The sequence below is a fragment of the Rutilus rutilus genome (genome assembly GCF_951802725.1).
Source record: "Rutilus rutilus genome assembly, chromosome: 10".
NCBI classification, from domain to species: Eukaryota; Metazoa; Chordata; class Actinopteri; order Cypriniformes; family Leuciscidae; genus Rutilus; species Rutilus rutilus.
In genome coordinates this window covers 24,433,524-24,456,036 of record NC_140215.1, presented here as the reverse complement: position 1 = coordinate 24,456,036, position 22,513 = coordinate 24,433,524, and the positions used below count along the sequence as shown (strand labels likewise).

The 22,513-nt window shown below is 37.9% G+C and overlaps 1 protein-coding gene across 3 annotated transcripts in view; it reads left to right on the top strand.

Annotated features, from left to right (window-relative positions):
• Positions 1-22,513, top strand: part of pard3bb (par-3 family cell polarity regulator beta b) — a 335,104-nt gene that overhangs the window by 262,036 nt on the left and 50,555 nt on the right. For 2 of the 3 annotated variants that reach the window (XM_084421752.1, XM_084421754.1), the window contains one exon: positions 22,340-22,460. In XM_084421752.1, coding sequence (XP_084277878.1) covers positions 22,340-22,460 — 121 coding nt within the window. The remainder of the gene's footprint in view (positions 1-22,339; positions 22,461-22,513) is intronic. The other variant, XM_084421753.1, reaches the window with a different exon arrangement.

The following is a 22,513-nucleotide window of genomic DNA, read 5'->3' as shown; positions in this document are numbered from 1 at the left end:
ATGTCAAAACCCAACTGTACAAGAGATTCAGAGGGAATCAAGCCTGCAGGTTAAAGACTTTCCCTCTACAGGGAAACACTGATCCACATTTTTCTGATAGACCAAACAACTAATCAATTAATCGAGGAAATATTCAACAGATTAATCAACTATGAAAATAATCCCAAATCCCTAATCATTATGCACAAGTGCATTGCATTGGAAGCCCTGGATATAAGCCTCCCTCTCGATCTCTCTTAAATATTTTTGTTTTCTCTGTTTTGTCATTTAGTAAACTTTATAGATTTCAACCATATTATTCCTTTTTGAGTCTCTTTAACAAGAACTTAGATTAATGTATGAATTGAATAGTGATTGTGTGACCTATGATGAGGGAACAACCAGTGATACCCTTGGTAGTACCATCAAATAATAGCCTATAGCGATGTCATCAGGATACACATATACCGGTAGGCAGTGGCCCACCTTACCGGGTGACCACGTCGTGGTCCACCAAAATTTATAGTTTACCCACCTCTTTTTTTACCACTACACCACTGCATACAACTAAATATTCTGGGGGCCATGAAAATGTTGTGAAAATGGTTAAAAAAAAAACGCTGGCAGTGGCTGGCAATTTTATTTTTATTTTTTTTGCTGGCATTCACCCGATCAATTTTGAGCATCCGGATGGTATAATAAAACACATCTTGAGGAGCGCTCTCGGAGTATGCATTTACTTGTCATTTTAACTGCTGGAAACGGAGCGTAAAAGTGCACTTCAAAGATTTCTTATCCTGTTGCGCCCTCTATAGGCCATGATCAGCGGCTAGTCAACGTCAAGCTTAAAGCGTCATGGCAGAGCATTAAAGTCGACTAGTCAACCAATCTTTGCAACCACACATTGTCTGACTCTGTGGCCGGGTGTCTCCTACAGCTTCAGTTTTTGATAAATAATCTGGTTAATTTCCCCGCCGTTATTTTTTCGCACTCTGCCAGGCGGCGTGAGTTTGAATAGCGCTGCATATTAATTTCTGCCCTGCGTAAGGGGAGTATTTTGAGTGAATTCACGCTGATTTGCGCCTGATGGGTAAATTGAGGACGTGAATGAGAAGAGCATCAGTGACTCTGGAGTCAGCGTGAGCACGCTCTCATGTCATTTGAAGAGTTTGTTAAACGGGAGAGTTGCTCTGTTGTATGGCCTGTGTCTGATTTGAAAGCATCCTCTGAGAGTCATTAAAGCGGCTCGGTTATTTAGACGGACAGGCAGTTTAACACGCAGCCTGCTGCCCACCGCTGTCATAAAAAGTGTCTCTCAATATGTGTAGTGGCTTAAACTGTATGGTCAGTGGTGAAGTGCAACAGGATTCTCTGCATCTAGATCGTTTTATTATATTTTTTTACCTTATGAGTTGTTTAAAGTTGACATGAAACTGAAGTTGTGTTCAGTTGTTTTCTTCTCTTTAGTGATGTATATTAGGGCTGTCACTCTTGAGAAAAATCAAATTCGAACGGGTATCAAATATCAAGCAATGTATTCGAATATATTAGAATATTTACGAGCCGCCCCCCCCCCCCCCCCCCGACAGTCTGACAGTCATAAACAGGACTCAAGCCATAGCCTGTCTGAACTTATGAAGTGCCACTATGCACTATGCATAGCCAATCACAAAATTAGGCTAACGTTACATGGAAAAGAAAGGTGCCGATTGGTTGTGCAGGAAAGTATGCTGTCATACGATGTTGGACGCCTGGCCATCTGCTGTGTCTCTGACTCCGCTCCCTCATTTGGATGGTAACTCGACAGGTGAGCGCGAAGATTGGATGTCGAGGATGCGTAAGTAAACCGTTTTGTGCAAATTCGGCAAACTACCTTATCTTTAACGGTTACTTTACCATTTATGGTGTAGAACCCAAAATATTTCCAGACACTACTTTTTAGATGAGTCTGGGTCGTAATTGTCCGCTCAGGCTGGCCGTTCTGTGCGTTATCTTCCATTTTCAAAACAGGGTGGCTATTGGCTATTATTCGCTTGATTTGGTCATGGGCCTACGCTACAATACGTTTAGAGCGCCCGCTACTGGATGAGACGGCAAACAATAAAATAAAAAACAAACGGTCTAATCATAGACTGTAAAAAATGCGCTACACATGGCACTTTAAAAACCGAATAGTTTATTTCGATTACGGATATTTCACGTCATGTTCGAGTGCATATTTGAATATCGAATAAAAAGTGACAGCTCTAATGTATATCTTAGTGAAACAAGAAAGAACAAGAAAAAATGTAGGGCGGGACTTGATTTTGACCATGTGGAAATGGATTGTTGGATGGTTGTCGTTTGCTATTGGTTTGCTGTTTTTGTTATGTCATGAGAGGGACAGGTTGTCCCGTCCTCGCGCTAGAAGTCAGAGAAGAGGGAGGGGAAGTTATTTTGATTAAAGATTATGAGGGATGCAAAAATGTGATGTCATGGTGACATGTCATGGTGACATGGCATGTCAACTTATAATAAAATACAAAGTACTTTTTTTTTAAGCTTCTCATGACCATTTTACCTTCTTTTGACCCTTCAAGTTCACCCAGAACTGGAAATATAGTCATTGTTACTCTAAACCATTTATTCTGCAGAACTTTTATGTAGAAAACTCTTTTAACTTTTTTATCAGAAAACTCTAACAATATTATTTTTTATGATTCACAGTAGAATAAAGTCTTACAAGTTTTGAACTACATAAGGGTGAGTAAAAGAAAACTTTGTTCACAAAGACTTAGCAGTCAAGTTGCTGTAAATGACATTGATATGCAAATGTATGCAGTGTTAATGACCTGTTTTTGCGACTTTGTTTCCATACATGGCCTAGACAGACTGTGGAGGGTGTTTTACTTTGAAGTATGTCTGTGTAGTACATTATATCATATCATATTTCAGTTATCTAATAAATAAAACTGATTGGCCTGCTAGTGCCAATGTTGGTGTAAAAGATTGTGTGTATGATGTTCATAGAATGATTCCTTTTTTTGTCTCACTTCTTTCAGTGGAGTTACCTAAAGCACAAATTTAACCTGTGAACTGATTTAGTCTCTCGGAAGGCAAGACCAGAGCACAGCACTACTTACTTGTAGTAAATCTTTCAGACACAATTACACTTGATGTAGACGTTTTGAAGCTGAGGTTTAAATCAGGAAAATTTCTTAAGCTACAGTCCTCTACGTTAGTGTTTCCTGGGTCCACTCAATAAGTGACAAAAGCAATTAAAATCGGATTTGGCAAGTAAATAAAACTGAGCTACTCTTCAGTAGTGTTAACCTAATAAGGAACTGCGTAGTGCAAGGGTCAATGACAATATACTGTAAGAGTGTGCATTAATAAAAAATAAAATAAAAATATATTTTAAATATCTAGTTAAAAGCACATCTGCCAGGTTGTTGAAAATGGACTCTTTGTATTCATGTTGGTTTCATTTGGTTTTGAAAAGTTTCATAAAGGTGATGATACACGACGGGGCAGCTTTTTTGAACAATGTTGCCGGGCAATGTTGCTTGGGCTCTTTCCCATTGCGAATGGGCAATAAACTTCTATCTGGATACTTTAGATCAGTTGTGGGCCCTGTGTCTCACCTGGTTGCCTGTTGACGGCAACGTTGCCCAGCAGCCTCATCACCTTAAAAGTACCACATGACTCATATTTACTCATATCATTAATAATTACAATATTAATGAGTGAAGCAGTTTTGTTGATTTTATTTTATTTTTTTATTTTTTATAAGAAAGGGTAATAAAAGTATGTAAAACTTTATCTTAATTATGACATTTTTGACTTTATGCCTTAGAAACTAAAAGCATTATTTTTTGCAAAAGAAGTGTTTTAAAGTTATTCTATTAATTTATTAATTATGTTGAATAAATTAATACAAACACTACAATACAAAAGTTTGGGGTCAGTAAGTATTTTTTTTTTTGGTGAAGACATTTATAATTTTACAGAAGATTTAAAATGTTCTTCAAAAATATGAAGCAGCACAACTGTTTGAAACACTGATAATAATAAGAAATGTTCAAATCAGAGCATCAAATCAGCATATTAGAATTATTTCTGAAGGATCATGTGACACTAAAGACTGGAGTAATGATGTTGAAAATTCAGCTTTGTCATCACAGGAATAATTTTCTTTTATTTCAATAATTGCGAGACATAAATCTCATATCATCTAAACAGCCAATAACAAAGACATTTGTTTCCTTCTCTCCGTTCTTCCTCTCCTCTGTGCGCTCTGGAGAGGTAGAGGTGGAGGGTGAAGGACGTGGGGAATGTGGTGAGAGAAAAGAGTGAGGGGCTCTTGAGGTTCTCCTTATGAGAGAGAAGGGAGCAGGAGCTATTTGGCATTGGCTGTGAGAAGAAGGGTCCGCAGCGAGCTGCTCCTTCAACCCCACCACACTCGACACGGAAAGTTACTATAACAACCAGACTCTCCAGAGCTCTGCTCCGCTCCAATTAAAAAATAATCATTGTTCCCTCCAGATATAGAGGAAAGGGGGAAACAGGTGACTCGCTTATCTGCACAGGGGCGACTGAGTTCTATAGAGACCAACGGAGAGCTGGAGATTGGCAACCTTTGCTTCCACATCTCCAAAAACACTTTTATAGACAAACATGTGAGGATAAAGTGGGGAATCGGTTTGATAAGAGGAAGAAAGGGTCTACAAGGTTGCCAGCTCTCCAGTCGGCACTCTATCTCGCCGTTTGAATGGCGTGTCCTGGATGTGCTTGAGAACAATAGCCCCCACACTGCACTAAGCAAACAGTCCTCCAATCCTCAGTGTAACCCCGCCAGGGTCAATCCAAAACACGGTGCAAATCCATCAAGAGCTACTCCACAGGTTACCAATGTCTACTTACGTCCCCCATCAGCAGCCATTGTGGACAGAAACCTCACTGAAAAATTTGGCCCAAAAAAAAAAACACACACTGTTAAGCCCGGGACACACCAAGCCGACAGATAGCCGTCGGGCAGTTTTTGTGCGTCGGCCGACTCAGTGTGTTCTGCACCATCGGCAGAAATTGGTCCTTTTTTTAGGCCGATTCGACATGTTGAATCAGCGTCGAGCCGTCAGTGAAGGAGGGAACTCTTGATTGGCTGTTCAGCTTAGTGAACAAATCAGTGCACGAGAATAATAGCAAAACAGCCAGCAAAGAAGTCAAAACGGTACAGATTGAAGGCTGTTCTAATGTTACGTCATCTTACCTGAGTGTTCCTTGGTAAATATTTCAACATTAACATGAGCGGAGTGGAATAAAGAAAGTGTTTAGCCGGTTTGATATTCACAATGGTAACCACGCACTGCTTTGTGTACGGTTTGTGTATCTGCAACCAGCAACGTCGGTTTCCCTTTTTGAATGACGAATATAGATGACTATATCTGCAGAAATAGACCGTTGTCTCATTTACACGCAGGCGCAGAACACGCATTCTAGCTGACAGTCGGCTGTGGTTCTCTCGGTGTGTTTAAGTGCAGCTTTTTCCCCCGACTAAGGCGACAACACATGTGAAAAGCTTTCATCAGCGCTAGTTCTTTGGCGTCGGTTTGGTGTGTCCCGGGCTTTAGGGCTCTTTCCCCTCCCTATCTCCACATGTACCCTCCACCTCCTCCTTCCCTGCTTTCTTGGGGCCTGGAGCGCAGCCTCACCATCAAAATAATTATAGAAATCACTAGATGGAGAAAGAAAAGCTTTTAGTGTTGGTTGTGTGAGTGCTGGAGTGCTTTTCTGCCCGTTAATTAATCAGCCATTCTGCTGAGCTGAATGAGAGCTGCAGGCGCGTTCGGCTGCTTTTAAAGAGTGCCAGCCCGCTCCCTTAAGTGTCTCCCCGTATCTGCGAACCCTTCCCTGTCCTGACACCGCTTCTCTGTCTCTTTTATTCACCATCTCTCCCTCAATGAGGGTTTAATGTGTTTTCAATGTGTCTGAAAGAAATGTAGGTAACTGTGTTAGAAAAGGCCAAATTGACAACTAACTAATGATGAATAGTTCTTTAGATTAAAAAAATTGACTTAATATATATATATGTGTGTGTGTGTGTGTGTGTGTGTGTGTATATACTGTATATATGACTGCAGGTCTAGCTGTCGACCATTTTCCCCACCAAAACTGTTCACAGAATGTCCAATATTGAATTTTCATTATCTGAAAAGGTTTGATATCTGAATGAAGCAATATCAAATATCAGTCTAGTCTCATAAGGGATGTTCATAAGTCACAACAAGCTTGACAATATAACATATTGACAAAAAAAAAAGTAACCCCAGGTTTCACAGACCAGGCTTAAGCCTAGTCCCAGACTAAAATACATGTTTGAGCTGTTTTAACTGAAAGCAACTTGCACTGACATAAGAAGTTCAGTGCAGCTGACCATTACGAAAGGTTTTATTTTATTTTATTGTTTAATGTGCCAACGATTTGCACATTCTCTGATGGCAACTTTTTTTGCTAAAAAAGTTGAATACCCGAATGAATTGATTAGCATTCAAAGAAGTAAAACTGGTTTAGCCTCCAAAAAAAAAAAAAAAACACGCACTATATAACAAGTTCATTGAGGTTTATTGTTCGTTCTGAAATCTTTTTGTGCAGGTTTTTTTTTTTTTGTGTGTGTGTGTGTGTGTGTGCCCCCTAAAGTTCAGACTCCATGTGAATAGTCGTTGAAAGACTGAGAATAAAAGCGTATACAGGAAGTTTCTTCTGGTTTGTGGGTTCTCTGGCTCCTTATGATTCATCTGGCCTAATCTGGAGAACCGGACAAGTGCTACTCATGCGTTCCGCCCCTGATCTTTTCTCTTCCTCTCAATGCACTTCCCTCATTCTATTTTCCCCTTTTTCATTCTGCATTTCCTCCACTCATATTTGTTCAAGAACTTCCTGCCTGTCACTCATTGAAGAAAAGCAATTCCACATCTCTCTCCCATTGAAGCACATAGGAGAAAAAAAAAGCATGAACACTCAAACGCGCACGTGTGTGCGCTCGCACAAAGCATTCACTTAGCGGTTTCTTCTAGATGCATCTTGTAGCTTAGCAACAAGTCATGCCACTGCATACTGTGCTATTCTGTTTTTAGAAACAGGAGGATGTGAAAGCTTATTTCTAAAAAGCAGAAATCACAGATTGGTTTAAATTATATTCACCTCATTATTCCATCTCAGCTTGATTGAACTGAAAGGGAAATGCTTTATTTTCTTTCTTTTTTAGACCTTTTTCAGAGGTGCACAATTTTAGAATTGAGGGTTGAGGATAGAAGACTTGATTACCGTCTTACTCTTAGACACAGATTTGCCTACCCAGAATGCACTCTGCCTGCAGTACAAAGGCTTAGCCGGTGTGACTGGTGTTTTAATGAAACAGGCACAAATTGAGCTTCACCTGCGAACGAGAGGACGCGGGAGGGGTCGGAGAACATTGATGGCCTGTCTAAATAATGTTACACCAGCCAAAATACTTCTAATTATTTCCTCAATTGCAGATGGCATATAAAAAGTGCCGTCACTTCTGCTTAGGGAGCCCGGGAGCTGGCCTGTCATTGCGGGTTGTCTTTTGTTGTCAAATTTCATTTCTGAAAATGTCCACCAATTAGACTGCCGAAGCCCGCCGCAAAATTACTCGAGGGGAGAGTTGTGGGAAATTGATAGGTTTGGTCCTTTCCTCTCCTCGTCCAAACATGGATATGTCCATTACAGCATCTGCAGCCTCGTGGTCCTGTTCACAATTGCTCGTCTTTCTTGCCGAGTGATGCGGGTCATGTTTCATAAGCAGGTTGGGGAAATAAGGGTGGACTTTCTTTCATCTGATGCAAATGATTGAATTATTCCATGTGACACTAACAGATTTAATGCTGATTTGTTGGATAGTTTAGGGCCGGGATGCTGATTGGTCAACACAGCGTTCCAGCTGTGCAAAAATAAATGCTAAGTAGCTAAACACCTGTTACTCTATCTACTCTTTATATGTCTGCACAACTTCCTATTGAATCAACATGAAACGCGGGCCATTTTACTTGGTAATTTGATTTCCGTGAATTCAACAACAATGACGCTACAGAGAAAGTGACCAGGAAGCCTTTGACAAATTAACTCTATGTAGGACAAAATTTTAGAAGCACTCTGTAGACTACACTTCACTTCTACACTTCAGTTGAGATCAAAGCTTCTTATTGCAAAAATGTATGTTTTGTGGGGACGATTTAAGTGACGTTTTATAGAGACCAAACTAGGATCATTTTGTAGTTCTATTAAGCATACTTTTTTTTTTTTGATTGTCACTCAAAGTCACTCTCATAGTGATCTTAATTGTATTTGTGCCATATAAATCTCACTCTGCTCTGAAAGCATATTTCTATGGAAGCTTGTTTCTGCCACTGAATAAAATGTTTATTTAAATTGAGTTTACATCTCAGAATAGAGTCAGAATTGCGAGATTTAAAGTCAGAATTGCGAGATATAAAGTCAGAATTGTGGGATATAAAGTCAGAATTGTGGGATATAAAGTCAGAATTGTGGGATATAAAGTCAGAATTGTGTGATATAAAGTCAGAATTGTGTGATATAAAGTCTGAATTGCGTGATATAAAGTCGCAATTGCATGTCATAAAGTCAGAATTGCGAGATATAAACTCACAATTGCGTGTTACAAAGTCAGAATTGCGAGATATAAACTGTAAAATGTAAACTCGCAATTGTGAGATAAAAAGTCCCAATTATATTTTAAAATGTTTTATTCGGTGTCGGAAATAAGCTTCCATGTATTTCTGCCTGTTTGAGGAGGAAAAAATGCTAAATGTTGTGTTGGTTATAGTTCCAACCTGTCACTCAAAAAAGTTGCACTTACAGCTGTACCTGTTAAACAATGACCAATAATATTATATTATTATAATATTTTTAATACTATTTTTATTTACTTCTTCAAAACTCTGTTGTGTATACTGTATGCATCTTTAATTGCACATTCTCATTTGAACAAAACTGTTGTTATGTGCAGCAAAATTGATTAAGGTTTATTGGCTGTCACAAATAACAACTAGATTTGAAATTGTTGTCACACATTTTTATTTTTTCTCACATTTTCAACAATTTTAGTCTTAGTCTAGAGCCCTGGATGTGTCACTGTTGAATTATGTAGTAAGTTTATATTAGCAATAAGTTTACTCGAGGCTGGTATATATTGTGAGTTTAATCATGCCTCGGTGTATTGCATGACCTTTCATACCTTTATGCTCAAGCATCTTTGTGTCCTTAGGCTCTCGTTGTTGCCTGGGTTAATACGGTAATAATGTGTGTTAAACAGGCATGATAAAGAGTGCTTGAATTGAATTGATTTTTGATTTGGAAGCGTGTGATTGACAGAAGAATGCCGATTATCAACCTAATGAGCTTCTCTGAATTAAAATTGGTGGATTACATCAAGATTCCCCCTGACGGCCCTCAGTGTGTTTGACATGCGTACCCGTTAGTGTGAGTGTGTGTGTGTCGATTCCAGCATTTCTGTCCTGTTCTGCAGCTCTCCAGGTCAGAAATTGATGTCTCTCGTTTTACAGCGTGTAAATCAGCAGCACGTCTTGCTTTTTAGGACCGACAGTGTTTTTTGGTCCATTTCAAAGATGAAGGAATAGATTGCTCTGTGCCACATGGCTCTGTTCGCCGTTTCTCTTGATGTCTCTGTCTCTATTGTCCAAAGCAGACATGCCTGTTGGATTTGTGTGTGCCCCTTCAGCTTTAAACCATCATTTATCCATCTCTTAAGATCTGCTGACCTGAAGTTTCTCTCCAGCACACAACGGTTAATAGACAGAGAGGGAGGCCGCCCTCAGACCTGGCAGGGGGTTGTGTCGAGACAAAGAGGGAAAACTGTTCACTGCGGGGTGACTAGATGAACAGAGAGATGTGAACGCGGTGAGATGGAGGATGAAAGAACTGAGATCTTCTGCACATATCACATGGTGTGCGTGTTTCTGTGTAATTCTGTCATCATTTACTCACTCTCATGTTGTTCCAAATCCCTATGACTTTATTTCTTCTGTGAAACACAAAAGGAGATGTTTAGCAGAATGTTCATGCCGCGGTTTTCCATATTATAAAAGTGAATGGTGACCGGAGACTGTCCAGCTTCTAAATAAAAATAAAATAAAATAAAGTAATCTGTGCACCTTTTAAGTCTTCTAAGGTCATCTTATAGTTTTATTAATATAATTTTTTTTAACACTTTACTTAAAGCCTTTATATATAATTAGAACAGTATTTTAATTCATTATGCCTTGTAACGCACCTTATAATGCATTGCGAGGTTTAATGAATAATTGTAACTACAGTTATAATACTTATTAATTTAACGCACCTTTAGGAAGTATAATGCATTAAAATACATGACAAACAAGCAATCTGCAAATATTATAATGAATTTTAACTTTGGTTACAATTATTTATGGAAAGATATAATGCATTATAACATACATTATGAATACCATTTTAATGCATTATACATAAAGGCTTTAAGTAGTGTTACCAAAAATTCATTACATGTAATATTAAGCTGATATTAATCAAACAGGTTTAATGCAATATGTTTAGCACATTTACTGAACTTGGAAAAAAAAAAATCTCAGCTTTTTTTTTTATAAAACTTTCACACATTCAAGTGTTGATAAAAAAAAGAATGCATAGAGCTAGACACTTTTTTTTTAAGCGGATGCTTTGTTCTTTCTTTTGATATTGCATGTTCAGATATTCAATCAACAAAATATTCTGGGGGCCATGTGATTATTGTGAAAATATCAAAAACGCTGGCGGTGACGGACAATTAAAAAAAAATTAATAAAATAAAAACTGCTGATTGGGAAAAAGTTAACATTCTGCAAAATATCTCCTTTAATGTTCTACAGAAGTCATATGAGATTAGAACAACATGATGAGGGTGAGTAAATGATAACAGATGTTTTTTTTGGTTGAACTATCTAACTAAGGCAGGGTCCCTTAGTCCGTTATTAACGACTCCATTCATTTAATATCTCTCAGCCTCCGTGGGATGCCGGCCAACTACCCAGTCACTTGAGTATATGAAATTAATAGATAAAATCGCAACTCTTGTTGTTTCGCGGCCCGAACACTAAATTCCCCCCTCGTCGCAGTCACACAGAGACACGCCGCTGACCCAAGGGAATCGATACCATTGGCTGTAGTTAATGCCGTGCTCCCCTGCCACTAGGAGAGAGAGAAAATAAATATCTTTACCCTTTATTGAACTTTCTCTTGTAACACTCCTGTAGAATGAGCTTCTGTGAGGGAAAGAGCAGAGTGCAAATTAAGCCTTTCTTAGTCACCAGGTGCTGTGGCTCAGCTTATCAGAGGAAATGCTATCCGGAGAGCCAGTGCCCTTATTTGATTCCCGCTGCCGCCCACCACTTCCCTTCCCCTTCTTCTGAACCCTTCTCACTGCTTACTGCACGGTGTGTATGTATACTACACTGTATACGATCTGGTATTTTTTTTACAATCTATTTTTAAATCTGCAATAAATGTTTTAAACAGTGCTACATCAGTGGTTTTCTTTAGATTCCAAGGATGATCCTCTTATGAGGCATCCCCTAAAATATAATGACATTTATAAATTTCCATATTTTAAGACCCATTGAAAAATATTGACATAAAAACAACATTTTGTTTCCTGGATTTCACTGAAACCAAACCAAATCATTCATATCTATATCGTAGTATGCTGTACCCTTCAAAAATTTTGTGTCGGTAGTTTTTGTTGTTGCTGTTGTCTTTTTAAATAAATGAATATTTTTATTCATTAAACTGAACAAAAGTGACTATACAGACGTTTATAATGTTACAAATGATTATATGTCTGTTCTTTTGATCAGCATCTTCATCGATAGAAGAAAATGCATCACAGTTTCCACAAAATCAGCATATTAGAATGATTTCTGAAGGATCATGTGACACTGAAGACTGGAGTAATGATGCTGAAAATTCAGCTTTACATCACAGGAATAAATCACTTTTTAAAATATATTCAAATAGTAAACAGTTATTTCAGAAATATTACAATTTGATGCTTTTTTTTGATGAAATGCATTTTTGGTAAAAATGTTTTTTTTGTTTTTTTTCTAATATATCAAGTAATATGACTTTGGTAGGTCTATTTGTCACACTTAAAAATGATTGTAAGGTTGAGCGCATTGCATTGCAGGAAATGCTATTCCTTAATATTTTGCAGATCATCCATTCCATCCATACAGAACTGTTGTATACCATCCAAAGTATCCACACTGCAAAAATAGTAAATGGCTAGAATTGTAATATGCCATTCTGAACATATTCTCTCACTCTCCCTTCCTCCATCTCCCCCTGTTTCATAGCCTGTGGCCATATTAATGTTGGGTTCCCTCTGTGCGTGACCAGCTGAGTTTATGATTATGTTTGGAACTGCAGGCTATGTGTATATTCGGGAGTGAGTGTATGTGCACTCATGTGTATTTGAGTGAGAGGTGTGTGCCTGTGTCTTTGATTAGAGCAGGACCCTTATTAAACATTGATGGTGTTATTCATTTGGAGGGTGAGGAGGGTGCTCAGTCAAAATGGCAGCAGTAATTAAGGCGTTCTGGATATGATGGCTACATGATGGAGTGTTGAAAGCATATACGGAGCCCAGGCACTGCAGGGGAAATGGCTTGCTTGGGAACCACAGGCTGAAAATAAATGCACATGTTTGGTGCTTTATGGTGTGTGCGTGTATGTGGTTTGTGCAACTGCCAAATACCTTTAGAGCAAAGCTGATTTATTCTGTTTTGTGTTCTCAGATCCTTCTATTTGAAATGTTGTCGCTCGAAGCTGATTGCAGTCTTGATCCACGTCTCATCATTCATGTGGTTAATGCAATAAACGGATAAATTAACTTTATATTTAAAATAAATAATAGAGATAAAATCACTGTGCTCTACCGACATAGGGTGAAAAATGATTTTTATAATGTATAGTGATTTTACTTCTAAATGGTCAGAGAGTGTTCTGTGAGAGGTAAAATGCCTGTGTAAATTAATATAAAATGAAATGGAGAAAAATTAGGAGAAAAAGAAGTGCAGACCATTATTTTGTGATCATTCATTTAAATAAATGTATGTTCAAATGTACAAATATGTCTATTTTAGATCATGTAGCTAGTACGTTTTTACCATATTTCATCACACTTTGCCTTCAAATGTTGATTTTTAAATGATTCTCAAGTGTGACATTTAACATTATAAATATTCCATGTCTCTCATATATGAGATCATGAGGTTAAATATGTGCTTACTGCATATTTAATAATTACAGAATTAAATGTAATTAAAGAATCCAAACAAGGTTTAATATTTTTTTAGTTATATCACATCACATCACACCACAGCACTTTTTTATTTCATGTCAGGCACCCAAAAATTATTTTATGTAATATTATAAAGAGCATATGTGGTAAAACCACTGGTCTCCAGTACATTTCCTAGCGATGCTGTAATTCTCCTGTGGTCTCTTTGTCTCCATATCCAAAAACATGATTAAACACAGATTTAAGTTTCTAATATCTAATAATAATGGATTTGCTCGCTTTATTCCCCACTCTCCCAGAAAGACTTAGAAGGTGGTGATGCTTTTTGCTTGTCTAATTGTATTTGTCGTCATGACCCTACTAATCTTGTGACTTGAATTAGTGCGCTAGTCTAGACCTGCAGTTTTGCACGTCGTCCCACAAAGAGTCTCACGCTCAAGAAATCAACAGCATTGGCCCATTTCAGACACCATTAAAGTGAAGTACAACCGCCGCAGCAGGTTTGTATGCATAATGCTATCGCTCACCATTGTAGTCAATTTCAATTTAGCTGTAAAAGGTCATAATATTTTATGTATTAGTTTTTTTATGGACCTATTCACTGTTCCAATCAATACAAGATTTGGATCAAGACTTGCATGTGATTTCATCTCCTGTTCTCTCTTTCTTTCTCTCGTTTTTGTGTTATGTGCCTCATAAATTGTGTAAAGTAGCCGTGAGGGAGTGTGGTGGAGAGAAGATGGATGCTGCTACACTTTCCCGCTCTATTCTCTCAGCTCTCCAATCGCTGAGATTGAGAAGTGAAAAATGGAGGGGTTGTAACAGGGGCATAACTCTGCGTCTGCCCCCCCCCAGATGAGCTTCTGTCTGTCTGACCCTCTGCTGTCCACCCTGATCTGTGCCGCACTGCAACTCTTGCCCTGATGCCTCAGTGCTTTGTGTGGCTGGTGTGTGTGTGTGTGTGGCTTTTTTATGGTTGATACTGAAGTGAAAATTAAATGCCGTTCGTAACTCACTGAGGTTCTATAATGTGATGTTTTTCCCAATAATGTGTGTTTTTTTTTTCCCCCTACTACATGGCCTTGGTTACAACAAGAATAAAAAAATAATAAAGAAAATACCACAATTCGTTCATGGCACCATACGATCAATAATCGTGTTCATGTTGGGGTGTGTAACTGGTAGAGCATGGCCACAGCAACCCCAAGGTCATGGGTTTGATTCCCTGGAAAAACACTTAAAATGTCTAGTACGTTACTTTGGATATTAGACAAAATGCTGATTCTTCATTGGTTTCAATTTTACTGTACATTTTTTAAGCATTGGCAATGTAAAATTATTTTAATTAAATTGGTTATGTCAAAGATCAAAAAGTAGAGTGAAAAATATCTTTTCACAGTTAAGATCAAGTCTATAAATTGTGGGGGATGTTTTTATTACATTTGAATTAGTGCAAATATGCATTTTGTGTGCAGTTATTGAGAAAGGGGTAAATAAATCTCATGTTTTGCTATCCTGTATTATTTTAGATATGAACATATATCGAGCGTAGCGTCAGTTCTGGCAGGTCACGTTAGTCAAGCTCGCATCAGCTGACTCAGCTGATCCACATCTACCTATAGGAATACGACGCCTATCACCGTATACATATATATAAGCTCCTTCAGTATTATCAGCAGCTATCGCGTTTCTCAGGAGCTAATTACCCTCCTCCATCCCCAGCTCCTCCTTTCCCCCAGTCAGGATTTGGCATTCTGATTCCCCTTGAATCAGAATAAATTCTCGAATTATGTTGTACTTTAAAATCTTGAATTAAATATATTTGCAAACATTCATGTGGGTTCTGTTCTGTTTACCCCAAGGGGGGTTATTGCTGCTCTCCCTGCTCTTATCCATGCTAGGCTGCATGTATGCGCAGGGAGTTCTCGCCCAGAATGGATCCACACCGCCAATCCTAACTGTATGCTAATTGTCAACCGTATTTGACAGTAGTGGTCCTGATAGAAGCTCTACTAAATTGACAAACATTCACTCAAGTTCACGCGAATTGACAAATCCAATAATTACGCATATTTTTGTTTCTTAAAAAGGAGCTGAATAGTATGTTAACTGTTAATATAGATTGACAACAATATATTTTACCAAAAGTGTTAATTGTGTTTTTCTGTAAATGAAAATGCAAATTGTTAGGTATTATATGTTTGTATATGTGTACTGTTTATGGTAACAATTTACAATAAGGTTTCATTAATTAATGTATTAACTAACCATGAGTAATAACATGTTACTGTACTGTTCTTACTGTATTTTTTTATCTTTCTTAACGTTAGTTAATAAAAATACAGCTGTTCATTGCTAGTTCATGTTACTTCACAGTGCATTAACTAATGTTAACAAATACAACTTTTGATTTTAATTATGTATTAGAAAATGTTGAAATTAATGTTGAAAGATTAATAAATGCTGTAGAAGTACAGTTCATTATTAGTTCATGTTAACTAATGAAACCTTATTGTAAAGTATTACAACGTGTATGTGGTTTAAATGAGTTGGACAGAGACCTAAAACAACATGAGTTGGCTTTGATGTCGTGGTATGCTGCATGGCTAAGAAAAACAGGGGAAAAAAGAGTAGTGTGTGTTTGTGTGTAGCCTACGTCTGAATGCGTGCTTAACAGTAACACCTCCGGGACTGCAGCAGCAACATTAGGCCTGCTTGAGTCACAGGAATCTTTATTGTTCCTGAAAGAAAAACAGATGAAAAACGCTGTTTATGACAGCGTTTGATGGAGAGAGGTCGGCTAGTTTTTTTGTGTGAGTGTGTTATTAATCCATAATGGGACATTTGTTGTTGTGTGTGTGTGTTTCTGCATAGACGGTTGGTTTGTTTTGAGACCTCACTGTACGGGTTCACCAGCGTCCCGTGTTCAGGAGCTTGAGCGTGCGTGTGGCCGCCGGGTCGCAGCTCTCTGGCCCGTTCCCACAGCATCATCCCTCTGGAATGCCTGGCACTCGCGCTGTCTGCCTAACCAGCTTTTTAAAAAAAGACATGTTAATTTGTTTTGTCTTAATCTAATCCCTCCACTGTCTCATTCATCCTCTGTTCTCCAAGTTTTTCTCTCTCACACACACTCTGTCGCTCTCTCTCTCAGATAATCTGATTGGTCGGGGCTTTAAAAAAAACATAAATTGAATTTTGGTGTTCTGCGTCTAAAGGGAGAATGAGGGAATTTTGTAGAGTGGTCAGCCCACACTTGTTTTTGATGAAAGTACTACTTGTTCTGTAGTTGTATAGATTTAGATTTATTGTGAAAACAAGTCTGTTTTCTTCAGGGAGATTTCACTACATGTTGAGCACTCATATTTACACCGACTTTTGTCTTTTTTTTTTTTCCTCTCTGAAAACACATTTGATGTTTAAAGGGTAACTCAACCCCTGGTCAGAGCCTGACTCCACCCACTGGCACTGGCGTGCACCTGAGATCCGCATTTCAATAGCGCGCTCTCAGTAGGCATGTTCACATTAGCAGATAATGAGTTGCCATGAGAACGAATGACATCTCTATCTTTTCATATAGATTAAATAAACAGAGAATATTTGTTTTCGTTTTGAATTGGATATTTTTATAGCAGAGACTTAGCCTGGCAAGCCAGACCTAAGCAAGATGTTAGGTCTGGCAACTCACCAAAGACACTGCTCAATCCGAGGGCGGGATAAACGGCTGTCTTTCAAATTGCCTCTGCACGCAATAGGACAGCGCTTAAACCAACCAGAGCGTTTTCCCCACAGCAGAGCTAACGTTAGGTGATAGATTCAACTTTTGCCATATCTGGCCGGCAAAACTACTAACACATCTTCCTTTTTTAAGAATGACTACAGTGCCGTTCTTTGTTCTTTTCTCAAAGAAAAGCTTAAAGGTGATCTAAGTAACTTTTTTACCTTAACTGAACAGCTTCGGAGTCATTGGAATGGTTATATTACTTATTTCGGGTTGAATGGTGGTCGTTTCGCACCCCCCTGGTGCCCGTGAGCGGAAAATCCGCACTTGCAACCTTGAGCCGGCGGGACGCCGGCCGCCGTGTCAGGAAGTATCGCGTGATATCAGGTCTCGCGATGTAAACAATTGCTTTACGGCCAAAAGAAATCTGCTAAAATGCTGTCATTATTGCGCTCCCTCACGCTGTTCGAACCTGAATGAAGAACACGTTTTAAAGAATGTCCCATCTGCTTTGATGTCGTTGATCTACTAGCCTCTGGTGTCTGAGGAATCGCCAACGAGTTTTTACAACAGTGTTGTCAAATATCTCTTCCGAAGCTGTGGGGGGAGCTCTAGAGAGAAACCTGCGAGCAAAAAGCAAGAATACAGCGAAGAAATCCTGAAACTACTGAGCCCCGCTTTAACTCCAAGTCCTCCAGAGTCGTGGCCAAAGACAATTCGAAAGACCGCTGTTCGTCATCAGCCATTCTTTGTTTTCAAGTAGCAGGGAATTCACACGGAACCGTCACAACTCTGTCGTCATTATGTTAGGCCCGCCCACCGACTCTATACACGATGTGATTGGCCTGACCAGAGTTTGTTTTTTCCAGCTCGAAAGTCAACGGAGAGTTGCTAGACTACCCTGGAAGAAAAATCAATTTTGCTGCCGCTAGGGTGCGTCTAGATTTCTAGGCTAGCAGAGACTTAAATGTTTATATAGATATATTGCTTATGTCTGTGTGACTAGTATTCGCAATACTATGCTACTAACTAACTAAGCTTCTAACAATACTACACTAACAACTATGCTAATTAACTACCTAGGCTACACGAAATAATCTAAATAACTATATAAATGCTATGCTAACTAGATGCTAATATACACTATTCTGATTGTTTTCAATACTCGCTATTCCAACTCCTGACTCGCTACAGTGGTTTTGACGGAACAACCTATGCCAAGGGCATGGTGAGCTCGTACCTGCTTACGGCACGTGGCACCACAACTTCCAGTAGGAAAATTCAACTGCAGTAGCCACCGTTCAACCTGAAGAGGGCAGCACTCAGACGTTTTTACACCATATATTATATATTAAAACACTTTATACTCACATGTCAAAAAATTTACTCGAATCCTTGAACAGCACTAATAAAAGTCCCAGTCTTACAGATCATTAACTAAAAAAAGTGTTGTGTGGGATTTTGGACCAATCAATGTTACTTTAATATTTGTTATACTATTATAGCATTTATTAATATTTTGAACTAGTTCTCTTTGAATGTATTTATTATTATTATTTTCATTTTAATTATATTTTCAGTGATTTTATGTGATTTTTATCATTTTTATTTGTTTTTGTTTTATTTTTTATTTTTGTAATTTTAGTACTTTAACTTGTTTATTTCAGGGTAACACTTCACAATAAGGTTTCATTTGTTAGCATTAGTTAACTACATTAGTTAACATGAACTAACAATGAACAATACTTGAACAACATTTCTCAATATTCACAGTTGTAAGATCAAAAGCAATATCGGTAACACTTTATTTTGATGGTCCTTTTTGAACATTCTGTTGACTATAAGTACCTTTGCAACTACACCTCAATTACCTCTCATTAGAGTATTAGTAGACTGTCTGCTTAATATCTGTTTATTGTGATGCTCCCCAATAGACATTCTACTGACAATATGTAACTTTACAAGTGCGTCAACTTATTCTAACCTTAACCCTACCAGTCTACTAATACTCTACTCTATTAATACTCTATAAATACAACGAGTAACGTTGCACCTATGTCTACTAACTCTCATTTAAGTCAACAGAATGTGTTAAAGGGACCATCAAAATAAAGTGAAACCACAGTATCTGTTAAAATTAGTTAATGCACTTTGAACTAACATGAACATGATTTTTGTATTTTTTGGACATTTTTATTTTTGGTTGAAGGTTTTTCATTCACTAAAGATTTTCCTAGTCAACTGTTATTCGTTAATTTAAGCCATTAGGCGATTAGTCATGGGAAAAATACGAAACCATAATAATGAGCATTTAAAATTTACATTAAGCGCTCCAGTGCGCGCATAAACCTTGCCACAGCAACACCGTCAAACATTGCATGAACTTTTCTCATATGTATATATATATATATATATATATCATTCTTTTTTTTCTTCTGAGAATAAAATAAATAACCTATAATATAAATATAATATATAAATATATAATACAAAACCTTATATTAATTTTTTTTTTTTTTTATTTAACACAAATATTTTTCAAATGTAGGACATAAATATAAATTATAAACAAGTGAATAAATAAATATACAGCAAACTAAAACAATAGTAGTGTAAACATAATCAGGCCAATAGACAAATAGCCTTAACATCAAAAGACGGTCCGAACACAAACAAAATAAATATACATTATGTACATTACCAATAGATTGAGCGGCCATGTAAAGTGGCTAACGTTTGGCTACTACTTACATGTTTTAAATAAGTCATGTGTAAGGTGGCTTGACACATTTTTGTGGTCATTCTTCACTCTCTTGAACTGTTCCCACTTTCTGCCCGACATGTTACCGCATGGAGCAGCTCTGTTAGTGAACTGTCACCTAACCGACTGATTAAACCAAGCTTCCTTCTCATCAACTAACGTTAAGTCGACTATTGGGGGGCAGCCCTATCCAACATTTACTATTATTTAATATTTTATCTAGGTTATAAAAACAATTTCTTTATTGTGCACACAATAAATGTTTTTCCCTCTCATTCTGATCTGCTGCCATTTATTTTCAGCTGCACATTCATAGTACAATAGCAGCTGGCATTGAGCCCCAGGGGTTGATGTCCTAAAAAATGACTGTGTGATGCGTGATGTTTATGATAGGATCCTCACCCACAGCGTCCGATCGCTGCATTTACCCCTCACTGAGATGGTGGACATGGCTGTTCTGCTTGGTGTGTTGACAATGGGAAGCAACAGTCCTGGAAAGGTTGTGTTTGTGTTAGCCGAGCGTTGAGAGATTGATTTTGGTGTTTGTGTGTTAGAAGCTGTGAGATGACTGACAGGACTTTATCTCCCAAGTCACACTTCTACAGTTCTGTGCCACAACACAATATTTGAGCAAGAGAAATATCACACATTCCCCTCTTGAACGTTTGATAAGGGCATCATTTTGCTGTGTCTGGAAAGGCAGAGATGTTTATTGAGCTTTGGACAAGTAGAATGGCATTAAAGGCATGGTTCATCCAAAAACCAACATTATGCCATCATTTTCCCACCTTATGTCTTTCAAATCCCATATGATGTTCTTTCTTCTGTAGAACACAAAAGGAGACTAAGATTCACTAATGGTGGTTAGATAACAGTGTTTTGAGTTTCTGTTGAGTAAACCAATCTCTTTCTTTGTATTAATTCAAATGTTTAGTTTCAGTGAACTCAAAATGTTAAAGGTTCACCACCATTTCTCCATTTCTCACCCTGTTGGTAACCGGACAGTTGTTGGCACCCATTGACTTCCATAGTTTTTTTTTTTTTTTTTACTACTATGGAAGTCAATGGCTACCATCAACTGTTTGATAACAAACATTCTTTAAAATATCTTCTTTATTGTGTGTGTTCAACAGAATAAATAAATTCATACAGGTTTGGAACAACACAAAGGTGAGGAAATGATGACAGAATTCATTTTTGGGTGAACTATCTCTTTAAGTCAACAACGAACAATATATTTTTTTAGTGCACTGCAGTTACAGGGAAGATATTTAGTGAATAATAACTGAAATTTCAGTGTTCCTCACACAAAGCTATCATGTGGCTTCAGAAAACTGTAGCAAGCCTCTTTTATGATGGTTTTTTTTTTTTTTTTTTTTTTTTTTTTTTTACCATTAATATTCAGTTTGGTCTTCATTCACTCACTTTGTTTGTATGGAAAGAACCGCTTGAACATTATGCTATACCTCCTTTTATGTTCCACAGAGTAAAATAAGTCATACAGGTTTGAAAGGACACAAGAATTTTAGGTTTAAATTATATCATATCTGGTTGTTGTTGTTTTTTTGTGTGTTTTTTTTTTTTTTTACTGCACCAGGAGCTCTTTTTTCAAAATGACGACGTCATGCTGAATCTTCTCTGCGTGTGTGTGATTAGGTGATTCTTGCTAGATATGAAATGGGCTTGTAACAAAGGGCTGTTGATTATCTTTGACAGAATTGATTATTTTTTTTCTGCTTTAGCTCCATCACTGTGTCGTTTCTGATAAGTGCCGATGATAGAGCCGTAGCCTGGGCTACCGCACTGTTCTTAAGTGGCTACAATCCGGACATATCAGCAGTCTGATAAACTGGGCTTCTTGATTTTTATCCATCACATGATGTGTAGGTCAAATCAATAGTGGCTCTTTGTTCTGGATGGGTGTGAGTGGGCTAGGGTTGAGCGGTTGTGTGTTAGCTTAGTCTATAAATGTGTATGTTGGGAAATAGTATTCATGCGTAGGAGACTGTGTGTAGATGTAAGGGGGTAGTGGGGCCTTGTCTTTGAAGATCTGGCATGGTAAGCAAAAGATTACAGGTTCAGATGTCGCAAGGGATAGTTGGAGCTTCACTAAGTGGATCTGAACGCAAGGATCTTAAGATTTTATTTATTTTTTTTTATTTTTTTTGAGTTGAGCTATGTTAATACACCATCTTAAAAAACAAAAAACTAAACTCATCAATTAAGTAGACCAACCTCCACCCGTGCAGGATTGACCGAATGAGGATAAATCACTTCTATGTTATGTCAATGATGTTATTGTTTAAATTATTTAATAATTTAATTTAATTTAGTAGGCATTTAGAATATTTTATCTACAGCAACTACGGACAGTCTTTGTTGAACCTATAACCTTTTGGTTACCAGCCCAGATCTTTAGCCATTATGTCATACCATCATATTTCTGTATTAATGTAATATTTATGCTAAGTGGATTGTGTTTATTTATTTATTTATTTATTTATTTATTTATTTATTTATTTATTTTCAGCAGTATGGACCGTATCCAGCAGCTGAGGAGGGAGTATCTTCAGGCTCGTATAGAGGGAGCAGCTCCATCCTATGAGGAACTGGAGGCCCGACGGAGAGGACCCGAGTACGACCAACACAGAGTAAGACATCAAACCCACACACCACTTTCACCATCACACTGGGTCCAAAATTA